The sequence below is a fragment of the Anolis sagrei genome, chromosome X (assembly GCF_037176765.1).
Source record: "Anolis sagrei isolate rAnoSag1 chromosome X, rAnoSag1.mat, whole genome shotgun sequence".
Lineage (NCBI taxonomy): Eukaryota > Metazoa > Chordata > Lepidosauria > Squamata > Dactyloidae > Anolis > Anolis sagrei.
In genome coordinates this window covers 91,207,161-91,219,199 of record NC_090034.1, presented here as the reverse complement: position 1 = coordinate 91,219,199, position 12,039 = coordinate 91,207,161, and the positions used below count along the sequence as shown (strand labels likewise).

The following is a 12,039-nucleotide window of genomic DNA, read 5'->3' as shown; positions in this document are numbered from 1 at the left end:
ACAACAAGAATACATACACAACATCATCATAACATCATAAAACATAATTCATCATAAAACAACCAGTGGTTGAACAGAGTGGATATTTCAAAACTAAGAGGTGAGGCAAGGGCTTGTGCAAAATCTTCTGTAGTAAAAGTCCACTACTGTACATCCATTGATGATAATAATAAGAAAAGGGTCCAGTTTATAGGACAGGAAGGAAAGAATATTTAAAATGAAGTAAATGGTTAAAAATTGTTTAAAAATGTATTTCTTTTGTCTGGGAGAACTAGGGCAATTAGAACCCTGGATTGAAAAAACATTTTGCAATTGTGGACTTCTGCACAAAATTATGGCTCCTTCACACATTATCTGTTTAGAACACAGTTCTTCACAGAATCCATTGAGATAGTTTTTGTGCCATGAAAGAATAAGACAATAATCTTTTTTGATTGTTAAAGAATACCATGCCTGTTATAAAATGCAAGACTTCCACTCGTAGAAGCCTTGTGATTTCACACAACAAGGGGGGATATGATACAGTTCATATTTATATATGAGAGAATTAAATAACTGAAATAATCCACGCTTAATGCAAGGTTGTGTATATTGAGCATGTGCAGAAAGAAAGCTGGAATTTATTGATCGTGGAATTTATGTCAAATACATGGGACCCAGGGATGAATTTCTCCCAGACACACCTATAAAATGAGAAACTTTGCCCAATACCATCTGACAGAGAAACAGACAAAGGGTCTCTCAAACTGTTGGGCAAACAAGATTGGACAATTGACAGGCTCCCTGTACTTACCACATTGTTGTCGAAGCTGTTGGCACCAATTGCATTGTTATTAAAACTGTCTACACTCTACAGAAAAAAAGAGTACAAAGTTGATGTGTTAGTATTTTGTATTTCCTTCAGTCTATGAGCTACAAGCTATTTGCAAATTCCTATACATTGAGAAACATAATTGGTAGTCCCAATCATAGTAATTGTATTGATTCAACTGATGTCAGTACATATGTAAATCCAAATTATAGAATACTTCTGTATCCGGGATATCAAGAGGATGTGAACTTTAAACGTTTAGTCAATTTCCCCTACAAAAAATATATGTCCAAATCAGTCCCTTATATTGGAAATAGGACAAAGCATGTTTTTCTTGAACCAAACCTTGGGAATTTTAAAAATAGACTGATGTTAACTATTTTGCAAGCAACTGCTTTTAAATCATCTGATGTCAACACTTATGGAAGTCTAAATGAGTGAACAGGACTATTCTAGTTGGGCTACCAAGAGGACGTGGGCTCCCTCTAAACAAACTTAGCATTTTGACTCTAAAGTTCAATTTTCTTCTACCTTCTTTCATCCTACTCCAACTCTACCAAATATAGATTAAACACAAGAAGAGTAGCTACCTACCCTGTTCATGTCTTTCAAACATTTTGTTCATTTTCTCGACAAAAAAATTAGATGCCCAAATCAATTTCTTTATATTGGGGTCTGGTGGGGTAGCTGTTGCTCAAACAAATTGCTGGGGATATTTTTTTTTTTTAAAAAAAAGCTATTCATAAAACAAAGAAAGCAATAATCTCAAATATACCGTATATATTCGAGTATAAGCCGACTGAATATAAACTGAAACACCTAATTTTACCACAAAAAACTGGGAAAATAGATTGACTTGCGTATAAGCCTAGAGTGGGAAATGCAGCAGCTACTGGTAAATTTCAAAATAAAAACAAATGCCAATACAATGACATTAACTGAGGCATCAGTAGGTTAAATGTTTTTGAATATTTACATAAAACTGTAATTTAAGATAAGACTGTCCAACTCTGATTAAACCATTACTCTAACCTTCTTCAATGTAAATGCGTTTATGTAAAATAATAAATGTAATAATAATAATAAATAGAGTACAATAATAAATGTAATAATAACAATAATAAATAGAATAAAATAATACATATAATAATAATAATAATAATAATAATAATAATAATAATAATATAAAAACAACACAGTAAAATAATAAATAACCTTGACTCTTGTATAAGCCGGGGGGATTTTTTCGGCCTAAAAAAAGGGCTGAAAACTAGGCTTATACTTGATTACATACAGTATTAACACAATGCTAGATTCAATCAGTCATTTTTATTGCTGATACTTACTCCTGGATCAGCTGCAAAGCTTTTCTGCAATTTAAAAAAAAATGAAATAGGAGAGAAGTTTAGTACGTCTCCAAAACATGAAAGCCTTTATGAAGATTTTAATAATAATAAAATACAGTATATTTTTAAGAGTGAAGTTGTTTAAAACATTTCCTATGTGTCATAAAACCCTGGATTGAAAAAGATATTTTGCAGTTTTGGACTTATTCTGCACAAAATTTCACATGGATTGTTTCCAACAGTTTTTTCTTCACAGAATATAATACCTCTGCACAGAAATACTATTCTTTGTGCAAATATGCTCTTTCCTGTATAGCAAATGTAGGGGAAGGGGTTCTACAAAAAAGTGTTAATTGTATATATAAGTCTTTATTTATAGCATGTTATACCCAGAAACAGCATTAGCAGCATGGAAAGTAATACATCGTTTGCTATACAGAAAATGTTGTTTTCTCTGCCATAAGCCAAAAGAAATAACTATAAATTTTGTAAACAAGAAAACCAAACTGCAAATAGTATTCAGAACCTGTATACTTGGAAGAAAATAGCTGAAATCACTTTTTCCTTCCATCAGGAATGAGAGTAGTAAGAAATAAATCCCTATATCAAATCACTATACAACAGGAAACAAAGCTAAACTCAGGAAAGGCATGTTCTACATGGAAAACTCTTGAAATAGGAACCCATTGAGATAGTTTCTGTGCTATGAAAGAATCCTGAAACAGGGATGCTAAATTCCATTGTGATATGATTAATAAAATGTCAGTGTGTCTCTACAAAACTGCTACCAACTTGTTCAGTCTCATCGCCCTCCTGTGGATGTTTGAAAGCACTGCTTGATTATTTTCCCCATCCAGTTTCAAGAAAAGTTGCCTAGTTTTTCAGAGATACCCAGCAGTTTCCATGCACTTTGTTTTTTTAGAAGGGGGAAAAATGTCAAAGAGGGGAAGGCTGTTCCAAAGACATGGGCAAAAAGAAACCATGGACCCTCCTTGAACTTCTAAGCTATTTTCTGCCCTCAGCTTCAAATTCTCTTATGTCATTTTTGGCTGTAAAAAAGGGAGAATGAATTGTTGCTCCTGGTTGCTCCTAGTATCAGCAACTTACCTTTTAAATAATTTGCACCATCCTCCCATCTCACATGCTTTGATATTTTAAAAATGGCTAGAATTCTATAACAGGGTTGTTGTAGGTTTTTTCGGGCTATATGGCCATGTTCTAGAGGCATTGTCTCCTGACGTTTCGCCTGCATCTATGGCAAGCATCCTCAGAGGTAGTGAGGATGCTCTGATAATGCTTGCCATAGATGCAGTCGAAACGTCAGGAGAGAATGCCTCTAGAACATGGCCATATAGCCTGAAAAAACCTACAACAACCAAGTGATTCAGGCCAGGAAAGCCTTCGACAATACATTCTATAACAGATTTGCAACCTAGATTCACAGACCCATAGCTTCTCCATATTAACTTTGTTGCATTGTCATGATCATTGCAGTATTGTCACAATTATAAGTCCCACCCATCCACCTCCCTGCCTCAAACTTCAGCAAGCCGCTCTGTGAGACACCTGGCTCAACAGCAGTACGTGCAAAAAAGATCTTGGAATCCTTGTGGACAAGTTAATCATGAGCCAATAATGTCATGTGGCGGCAAAAAAAATCTGAAAGGATTTTGGTCTGCATCAATAGGAGTACAGTGTCTAGTTCAGGGGTCCTCAAACTAAGGCCGGGGGCCAGATACGGACCTCCAAGGTCATTTACCCGGTCCTTGCTCAAGGTCAATCTAAGTCTGAAATGACTTGAAAGCACACAACAACAACAACAACAATCCTATCTCATCAACCAAAAGCAGGCCCACACTTCCCATTGAAATACCAAGTTTATATTTGTAAAAATTGTTCTTCATTTTAATTATTGTATTGTTTTTAAGTGGGTTTTTTGCACTACAAATATGATATGCACAGTGTGCATGGGAATTCATTCTTTTTTTTCAAATTCTAATCCAGCTCTCCAACAGTTTGAGGGACTGTGACCTGGCCCTCTGTTTAAAAAGTTGGAGGACCCCTGGTCTAGATCCAGGGAAGTCATGCTACCCCTTTATTCTGGCTTGGTCAGACCACACCTGGAATCACACTGTGTCCAATTCTGGGCACCCCAATTGAAGGGAGATGTTCATAAGCTGGAATGTGTCCAGAGGAGGGCGACTCAAAGGATCAACGGTCTGGAGAACAAGCCCTATGAGGAATGGCTTAAAGAGCTGGGCACGCTTAGCCTTCGGAAAAGAAGGCTGAGGAGAGAAACATGAAGAGGGCCATGTATAAATATGTGAGGGGAAGTCATAGGGAGGAGGGAGCAAGCTTGTTTTGTGCTGCCCTGGAGACTAGGCTATGGAACAATCGCTTCAAACTACAGGAACGGAGATTCTAACTGATCATTAGGAAGAACTTCCTGACTATGAGAGCTGTTCAGAAGTGGAACTCTTTGCCCCAGAGTGTGGTGGAGGCTCCTCCTTTGGAGGCTTTTAAACTGATGCTGGCTGGTCATCTGTTGGGGATGCTTTGAATGTGATTTTCCTGTTTCTTGGCAGGGGGTTGGACTGGATGGCCCATGAGGGCTCTTCCAACTCAATGATTCTATGAGATAGAAGTCTATGGGATGACAAGGAAAAGTGACATTCTTCCTCTCCTTGTCACTTGGGGGCAGGAGTGGGCTGGCTGCATCATTTGGAACTGCCCCACTTGATTGTGCTGCAGATCTCATTGGGTTCCTGGAGTTTAAGGTGGGATTTAGGGGTCATACCTATGTTTATAAAAGGATACAGTCTTTCTAAAAAGGTGAAATGTATTTCTTTTGCATGCAATGAAATTCCTTTCTCCTTAGGCAAAGAAATACTGAGGAAACTAGGAACTACGGCCTAAGAGAAACATGATAAACATTTCCAATAAAAAATTCCAAGGAACATTTTCTGCATGTCCAAGAAAATTTCACAGTGTTTCTTTTACTGGCTTTGTTGATGATACTGGGAAGAAAGTCAATACAATAAATGTAATAAATGTTCTGTTTAAAAAAGATCCAAAGACTTTTATTGTGTGTTTTTTTTACTAGCTTTATACCCAGTATCACTGTTGTTTTAGTCATTTATTGTGCATCTTTTACTGACTTTATTCCCAGTCTCACTGCTGTTTGGGACATCTCTGAGTGTTTCCATCTTTCTCCCAACATCTCAGATATACCAAGAGTACACTGATTTTGGTTTCTTACTTTACCAGTACTATCTTGGCTATGGTTTGGACTTATGCAATTGGATATATGTAGTGTTCATAGATAGCGTAATTATTGTACTCTGAGAATGATCTCACTGTTAGGATATATAATCCTGATTTTTTTTTGTAAGTTCCAAAAGAGTGACAGTTAAGTAGTAAGTCAATACCAAGGCATTGACATCTCTGGCTCATCTTCTGTTTGGATATCAGCCAGCAAGTCCACGCCTTAAATCAAGAAATAGTTTCCTAGGATCTACAGAGATACTCGCAGGAACACCTGAGCAAGTGAGAGTCGAAAAGTGGCAGGTTAAAACCCAGAATCTCAATCCGTGACTGAGACCGGATGAGAAACTCCCTCCTGGACATACAGAAGGCTGGGTGACGTGGAAGGCACTGAACAGACTGTGCTCTGGGACCAGGAGATGCAGAGCTAACCTTAAGATATGGGGCTATTAAGTGGAGTCCACGACATGCAAGTTGGAGAAGAGCAAACCACAGACCACTTACAACAATGCAGTCTAAGCCCTGCCACATGCACAATTACAGCCACACCAGAGGCACTTGAAGTGGCCAGCTTCTAGTCAAAGGAAATTTAGTATAATGCCAAATTTTTAACTTTGTTTATGGTTTTTCTATACATTATAGCTGTATTCTCAATTTGCTTATGACACAATAAATAAATAAAACACATATTGAAATCTAATTGCTTTAATGGCTCTGTTGTATTGTAGCAATACAGCCAAGGCTAACTGGATATTATGTAGTAGGCTTGTTTCCTGTTTCATTGGGTGTTCTTAACTTTGAAAGTAGTTGTTTTACTCCAGAAGCGGAGGAAATTCCTTCCTTCTCTGGTTTAAGACTGGCTTCTCCGGCTTGAGCTGAGGCCAGGGACCAGAAACGGGGAAAAGCTGAATAATTTCTGACTCACTTCATGAGTCATAACAAAATGGCAGATAACAAATTGCAGAAAAAGCTTCAGAAGGGCAAAGGGACTTCTGGTTTTCTTAAAAACTTTAAAATTGCTTCAAAAAGTAATTTTCCCGACTTTATTCTAAATTACAAAGATTCTGATGGTACATAACCATGCCTATTATGTAGGTATTATTAGTGATGTTCACCCAATAATATACAGTTTAGACCATTTGGCAAAATGAGAAATAGTCTTATTTGACCAAAACTTGCAACTTCATCATATGGGTGGCTTGCAGAACAGCTGATTAATGGAGCCTCCCACTGCCCATCACACAACACACACTAACTTTTGGTGAGGTGATCTACTTTGGTGTAAGTGTCCTATGACACTTTTCCCAGAACTTCTCGTGCTCCATAGAGAACAACAGGGTCGGTGCAGAGGGAAGCCATGCAGTGACGCTTCCCCACGTGTGACAGGAAAATATTGTTGTGTATTTGACAATGTACCTGATTACTGCTTAATGCATTTTGTGTGAAATGTGGAATACATGAAAGCCAACCTATGAATGTGGAACTGCACAATTTGAATGCTATTACTTAATCTAGAATAGACCTAGAACATGAGTCAATATGAAGGTAGAATCATATAATCATAGTGTTGGAAGAGACCTCGTGGGCCATCCATTCCAATCCCCTACCAAGGAGCAGGACAATCATGTTCAAAGCACCGACAACAGATGGTCATTCAGCCTCCATAGGCTGTGTTTAAAAGCCTCCATAGAAGGAGCCTCCACCACTAATCCCATTGACAGATAGAATGAATAATAGAAAGTATGTTTCTGTACAAAGGTTACACACATGGGACTCAACTTATGCAACCAGGAGCTTAATACATGCATCACAGAATGCCCAAAAGGACTCCTAAGCATGTGAAGAAACTTACACATAGATAAGATGCTAATAGGATTTCAGCTGTAATCTTTTCTTGTACTACAACAGTACTATGTTCATGTTGAGTCATTATTTGACTTGGAAGTAATACTATTGCAGTGATCCTCTTTAAAAATGAATAATGTGAATTTCCAGGAGTTTGAGAAGCCAATATCTCAAAAGATTGCCTTCAACTATATTGTGAGACAATCTAAGGCCCCATCAACACTGCTATATAAAATCCAGATTATCTCCTTTGAACTGGATTATATTAGTACACGCTACCATATAATCTAGTTCAAAGCAGATAATCTGGATTTTATATGGCAGTGTAGATGTGGCCTTAGAAGCATGTGACTTAAAACAAATATTTAGTAGACCATGTATTGACTTCATTTTAAGCAACTGATTCAGTCCAATAGAAATAAGACTGGCAATTATAGTTAGCCCAGATATGGGAATAAAGCACAGTTCTCCATATGTTTGGGGACAGCAACTACCAGTGGCCCCCCAAACCACCATTACTCATGGTGATAAATGTTGGGAGCTGTAGTACAATTTCTGGAGAGCCATGCAATTCCACCCCCTTACCTTTAATTCCCTAACGATATCACTGAACCCAGAAACTGACTGATGAAGAACAAAATGTTGAAAACCTAAAAAGTGCTACTAAACTAAGGACCTCTTCACACAGGGCTAAATAGCTCCATTTTTCTGCTTTTCGCCAGAACTTGGATGGGGACTCTCAAGTGTCAAGTGCCATCAGATGACACTCAGCAGGCCCCACCTACAATCCTCCCAAAGTGGAGGAGAAGCATCAGAAGTGCTTCCTCCTCCATCTCGAAGAGAAAAGTGTTTTTCGGGTAGCTCCAGCATAGCTACCTGCATTTTCCTCCCCTTTTCCCCATATGATGAGGGAAAGGGTGGTGGGACAACATGTGTTGCCACGCATTGCCACCCTTTCTCCCATATGATGGGGACAAAATGCCAATGCGCCTCGTCCCATCCACACCATATGATGGGGGAGGGAGGGAAAGTGCATGGGGCATTATGAGACTCCCCGCGTGCCTTCCCTTTCACCAGGAACTGTCCCCCTGGACCTTGTGAAGAGGTCCTAACTAACTAAATAATATATACAAGTTGATTTTGGAAATTGCACTTGGTTTTCAGGTGTATGTGAAACTGAGTTTCAGCTTTAAGCAGTAAACCTCCTGGCCTCCCACCAGAATGCAGAAAACATGTTCATCCTTACCACGGGTGCAGCTCTGATGCTCTTTGGGGAGAGCAGGCAGGCAACAAGGAAAGCAACCACAACCCACTTCGCCATATTTCTCCCTTTCTGTCTTGAGTTACAGTAGGAATGGTAGCAAACTGTAGGACTCTATTTATACTGGATGTTATCAAGGGGAGTGCCTTGATGACTCAGTCTTAGAAGGTTCCAAGGCTTGCTTTGCATAGTCCCACCTCCTTACCTTTTCTGAGCTGTCTTTATGTACCTTATCTAACTCTTTTGCTTTTTTGTATTTTCTATTTGTTCCTTATATATTTTTCACAGTCACATACAAGTCTAGAAATTTTAGTCAAAATGTCAGCCCCCCCCCCCCCAAAACCTGGGTCTATTTATCCACCGGTAAATGTAAGTTGTTTAGATTTACTCTAATTAAAAAGCAATCAAATAAGAGTAGAGTGGCAAAAGATGAGAGTTTAGTCTGTTCCAAAAGAACCCTAAAGAAACTCCAATCCTCTCTACTGTCCCACTTCTATCCTTAGGAATGCTTTGGTGGGAAAATGGAGGAGACAGCAGCCATAAGCAGCTGGCACCAGGTCCTTGTTACCATTTTCCCCTCTGTGCAGAATGAGCCTTGACATATTCAGAGGTCATATCAAAATTAAAATTGTGTCTCCGAAACCTGCCTTCAACTAAAACATGAGGTTCGCAGCCACCTCTCCACAAAAGTCACCAGTGACACTGAAATACAACACCACCTGAGCTTTGAGAATGCAGCAATTTTCCAAATGAAGCATAGAGTGTTTGAGGACCGGGAAAACCTGTTGTCCTCCCAACCCTGCTATATGCCTGTGAAACGTGAACTATCTACAGATGTCACATGCAACTCCTGGAATGATTCCATCAGCGTTGCCTCTGAAAAATCCTGCAAATCTCTTGGGAAGACAGGTGGACAAATGCCGACATGCTGGAATTAACAAAGACCACCAGCATTTCAGCAATGGTCCTCCACCATCAACTCTGCTGGACCGGCCACATTGTCCGAATGCCCGATCACCATCTCCCAAAGCAGTTGCTCTACCCCAACTCAAGAATGGAAATTGGAATGTTGGAGGACAGGAAAAGAGATTTAAAGATGAGCTCAAAGCCAACCTTAAAAACTGTGGCATAGACACCGAGAACTAGGAAGCCCGGGCCCTTGAGCACTCCAGCTGGAGTTCAGCTGTGACCAGCAGAGCTGTAGAATTTGAAGAGGCATGAATGGAGGGTGAAAGAGAGGAGCATGCCAAGAGAAAGGTGCATCAAGCCAACCCTGACCAGGACTGTCTTCCACCTGGAAACCGATGCCCTCACTGCAGGAGAACATGCAGGTCAAGAATGGGGCTCCACAGTCACCTACATACCAGGCCACCGAACTTGGAGGACAATCTTACTCGGACAACGAGGGATTGCTTAAGTAAGTAAGTAAGTAAAATAAGTGTAAACACTCTTATGTCCCCGGTAGATGTGACAGATCTTAATGGTTTGAGCATGGGGTACATCTCTGGAGAACAGGTTTCAAAACCTTGTTTGGGCTTGAAAACCCACCAAGGTCCCATCTACACTGCCATATAACATGCAGATTATCTGCTTTGAACTGGATTATATGGCAGTGTAGACTATGGGCCCTTCCTCACAGCCATATAATCCAGAATATCAAGGCAGATAATCAAAAATATATGATTTGAACCGGATTATCTGAGTCCACACTGCCATACAATCCAGTTCAATGTGGATTTTATAAAACTGTGTAGAAATCCTGATGGTCACATATTTACCTAACATTTTTAATGAATAGATAGGACTCATCTTTTGACAGATGAAACCTGTAAAACATGGCTAAACAACATCAGAGTTTTATCAAAAGGGTAAGAGCAAAAGTTCTTGATGTGGAAGAACACACAAAACTATTTCACACTCTGATGAGATTTGGCTACATGTTTCTTGGAAATCCTGAAAGCTATGCTATTTATTAAAAGAGTTAGTATGTGATAAGTATGTGACCCTAAAGATGAACCACATTTTGTTTTATAACCACTGTGATTAGACAAAAGCCATTTGAAAGTCAGTATTATATTATATCCAGCAGACCAGATTCTGATTGGTGACTCTTTCTGTTATGTTTTGGGATGGTTGAACATTATATGTGAAAAAACTGGTTTTTTGTTTGTTGGCTTGCTTGCAACTCCTTCATTCAAATCAATCCACCATCTAGCTTTCTTGTTTGCTCATTTGTGTGTGTGTGTGTGTTATTTGTTTAACTTGGGCCGGAAAGGTGATTTGCATAAAGAAGGACAATGCCCACTGAAAGCTCAAGAAACTTGATTTGAAAATATCTATGGGAGGGATAAGCAAAGGTGCTGGGGTGGTGTCAGGACATTCACTGATAAGATTGGGTTTGTTTGGACATTTGATAAGACATGGTGCCAACATGATAAAATGGAAATTAAAGTGCATGAGAGAAATGATAGGCATACAGCATTTCCATCTTTTATTCGGTTTTTTCAAGATAGTACATGGGAAGATCCAAGAAAATTTCTCCTATTTCTCCTATTTCCAGAAGTCTGAAAGTATATGGGCACTAATGCCTTTTTACACAGCCATACAAAATCCAGATTATCTGCCTTAACTGGATTATATGGCAGTGTAGATTCTGTGATGGCATGCCCAAGTAGTTGGGAAAATCATAGTGTCTGGCATTACTCGGGGGCTATCTGTATACCTTCTGTTAAGACTGAGACCCTTAACACACAGAGGCATTTTAGGCAAGGTGAAAAGATAACCAAAATGGGTTTATTGAAAACAAGATGAATAAAGTGTTAACTCCACCCAGGACAATTATAAAGTAACTTAAAACAGTACATTACAAAAGGAGCCTTAGTGGGCTGTAGTCATTTCTCTGGAGACTTCTGCCCCTGGTGCAAAATGATGGTTTACAAGCTGTTGCTTATAAATTGTCTCAATCCTCTTTCTTGTGAAGCTTAAGCTGGTCAAGAGCTTCTGTTGTCACTGGGGCTGGTGATATAAGAATACTGCTGAATGCAGGTGCTAAGGATGCCTGTTTTTTGGTTTTTTGTGTGTGTGTGATTTCTTGGGCTTACGGTTACCAGACAATACCCGAGCTTCTATTCTCTGTAGCTCTGATGCAGGAAAAGGAGTCCAGCAATGGAGATCTATAATAGATCAAGATTTATTTGGGAATAAAATCCCAGCAGCTGACACCAATTATAAAAGATAGGGACTTATTGGGCAATATAAATCCCAGCGCTTGCCACCAGTTATAAAAGATAGAGACTTTACTTGGGCAATACAAATCCCACAGCAGCTGTACCACCACTTGTAAATAGAATGTGGCTTCTCTAAAGAAAAATCAAAAGCTGCACTAAGCTGGAACTTTCTTCTGGCCGAAAAAAAAGCCAACCTTTTAAAAGAACTCTGGCACCCACCAAACTTAAAAGCAATATTAAACCCTTGGCTTACTTAAAGTATCTTAGGCAAGAGTGTGCTTGATT

At 39.1% G+C, this 12,039-nt stretch overlaps 1 protein-coding gene across 1 annotated transcript in view; it reads right to left on the bottom strand.

Moving 5' to 3' along the window:
• Positions 1-8,587, bottom strand: part of LOC137094851 (insoluble matrix shell protein 4-like) — a 39,524-nt gene extending 30,937 nt beyond the window's left edge. Inside the window, exons 1-2 of the mRNA XM_067460767.1 lie at positions 8,513-8,587; positions 794-850 (exon numbers count right to left, since the gene is read on the bottom strand). Of these exons, the coding sequence (XP_067316868.1) occupies positions 794-850; positions 8,513-8,587 (132 nt within the window). The remainder of the gene's footprint in view (positions 1-793; positions 851-8,512) is intronic.
• Positions 8,588-12,039: the final 3,452 nt, after the last annotated feature.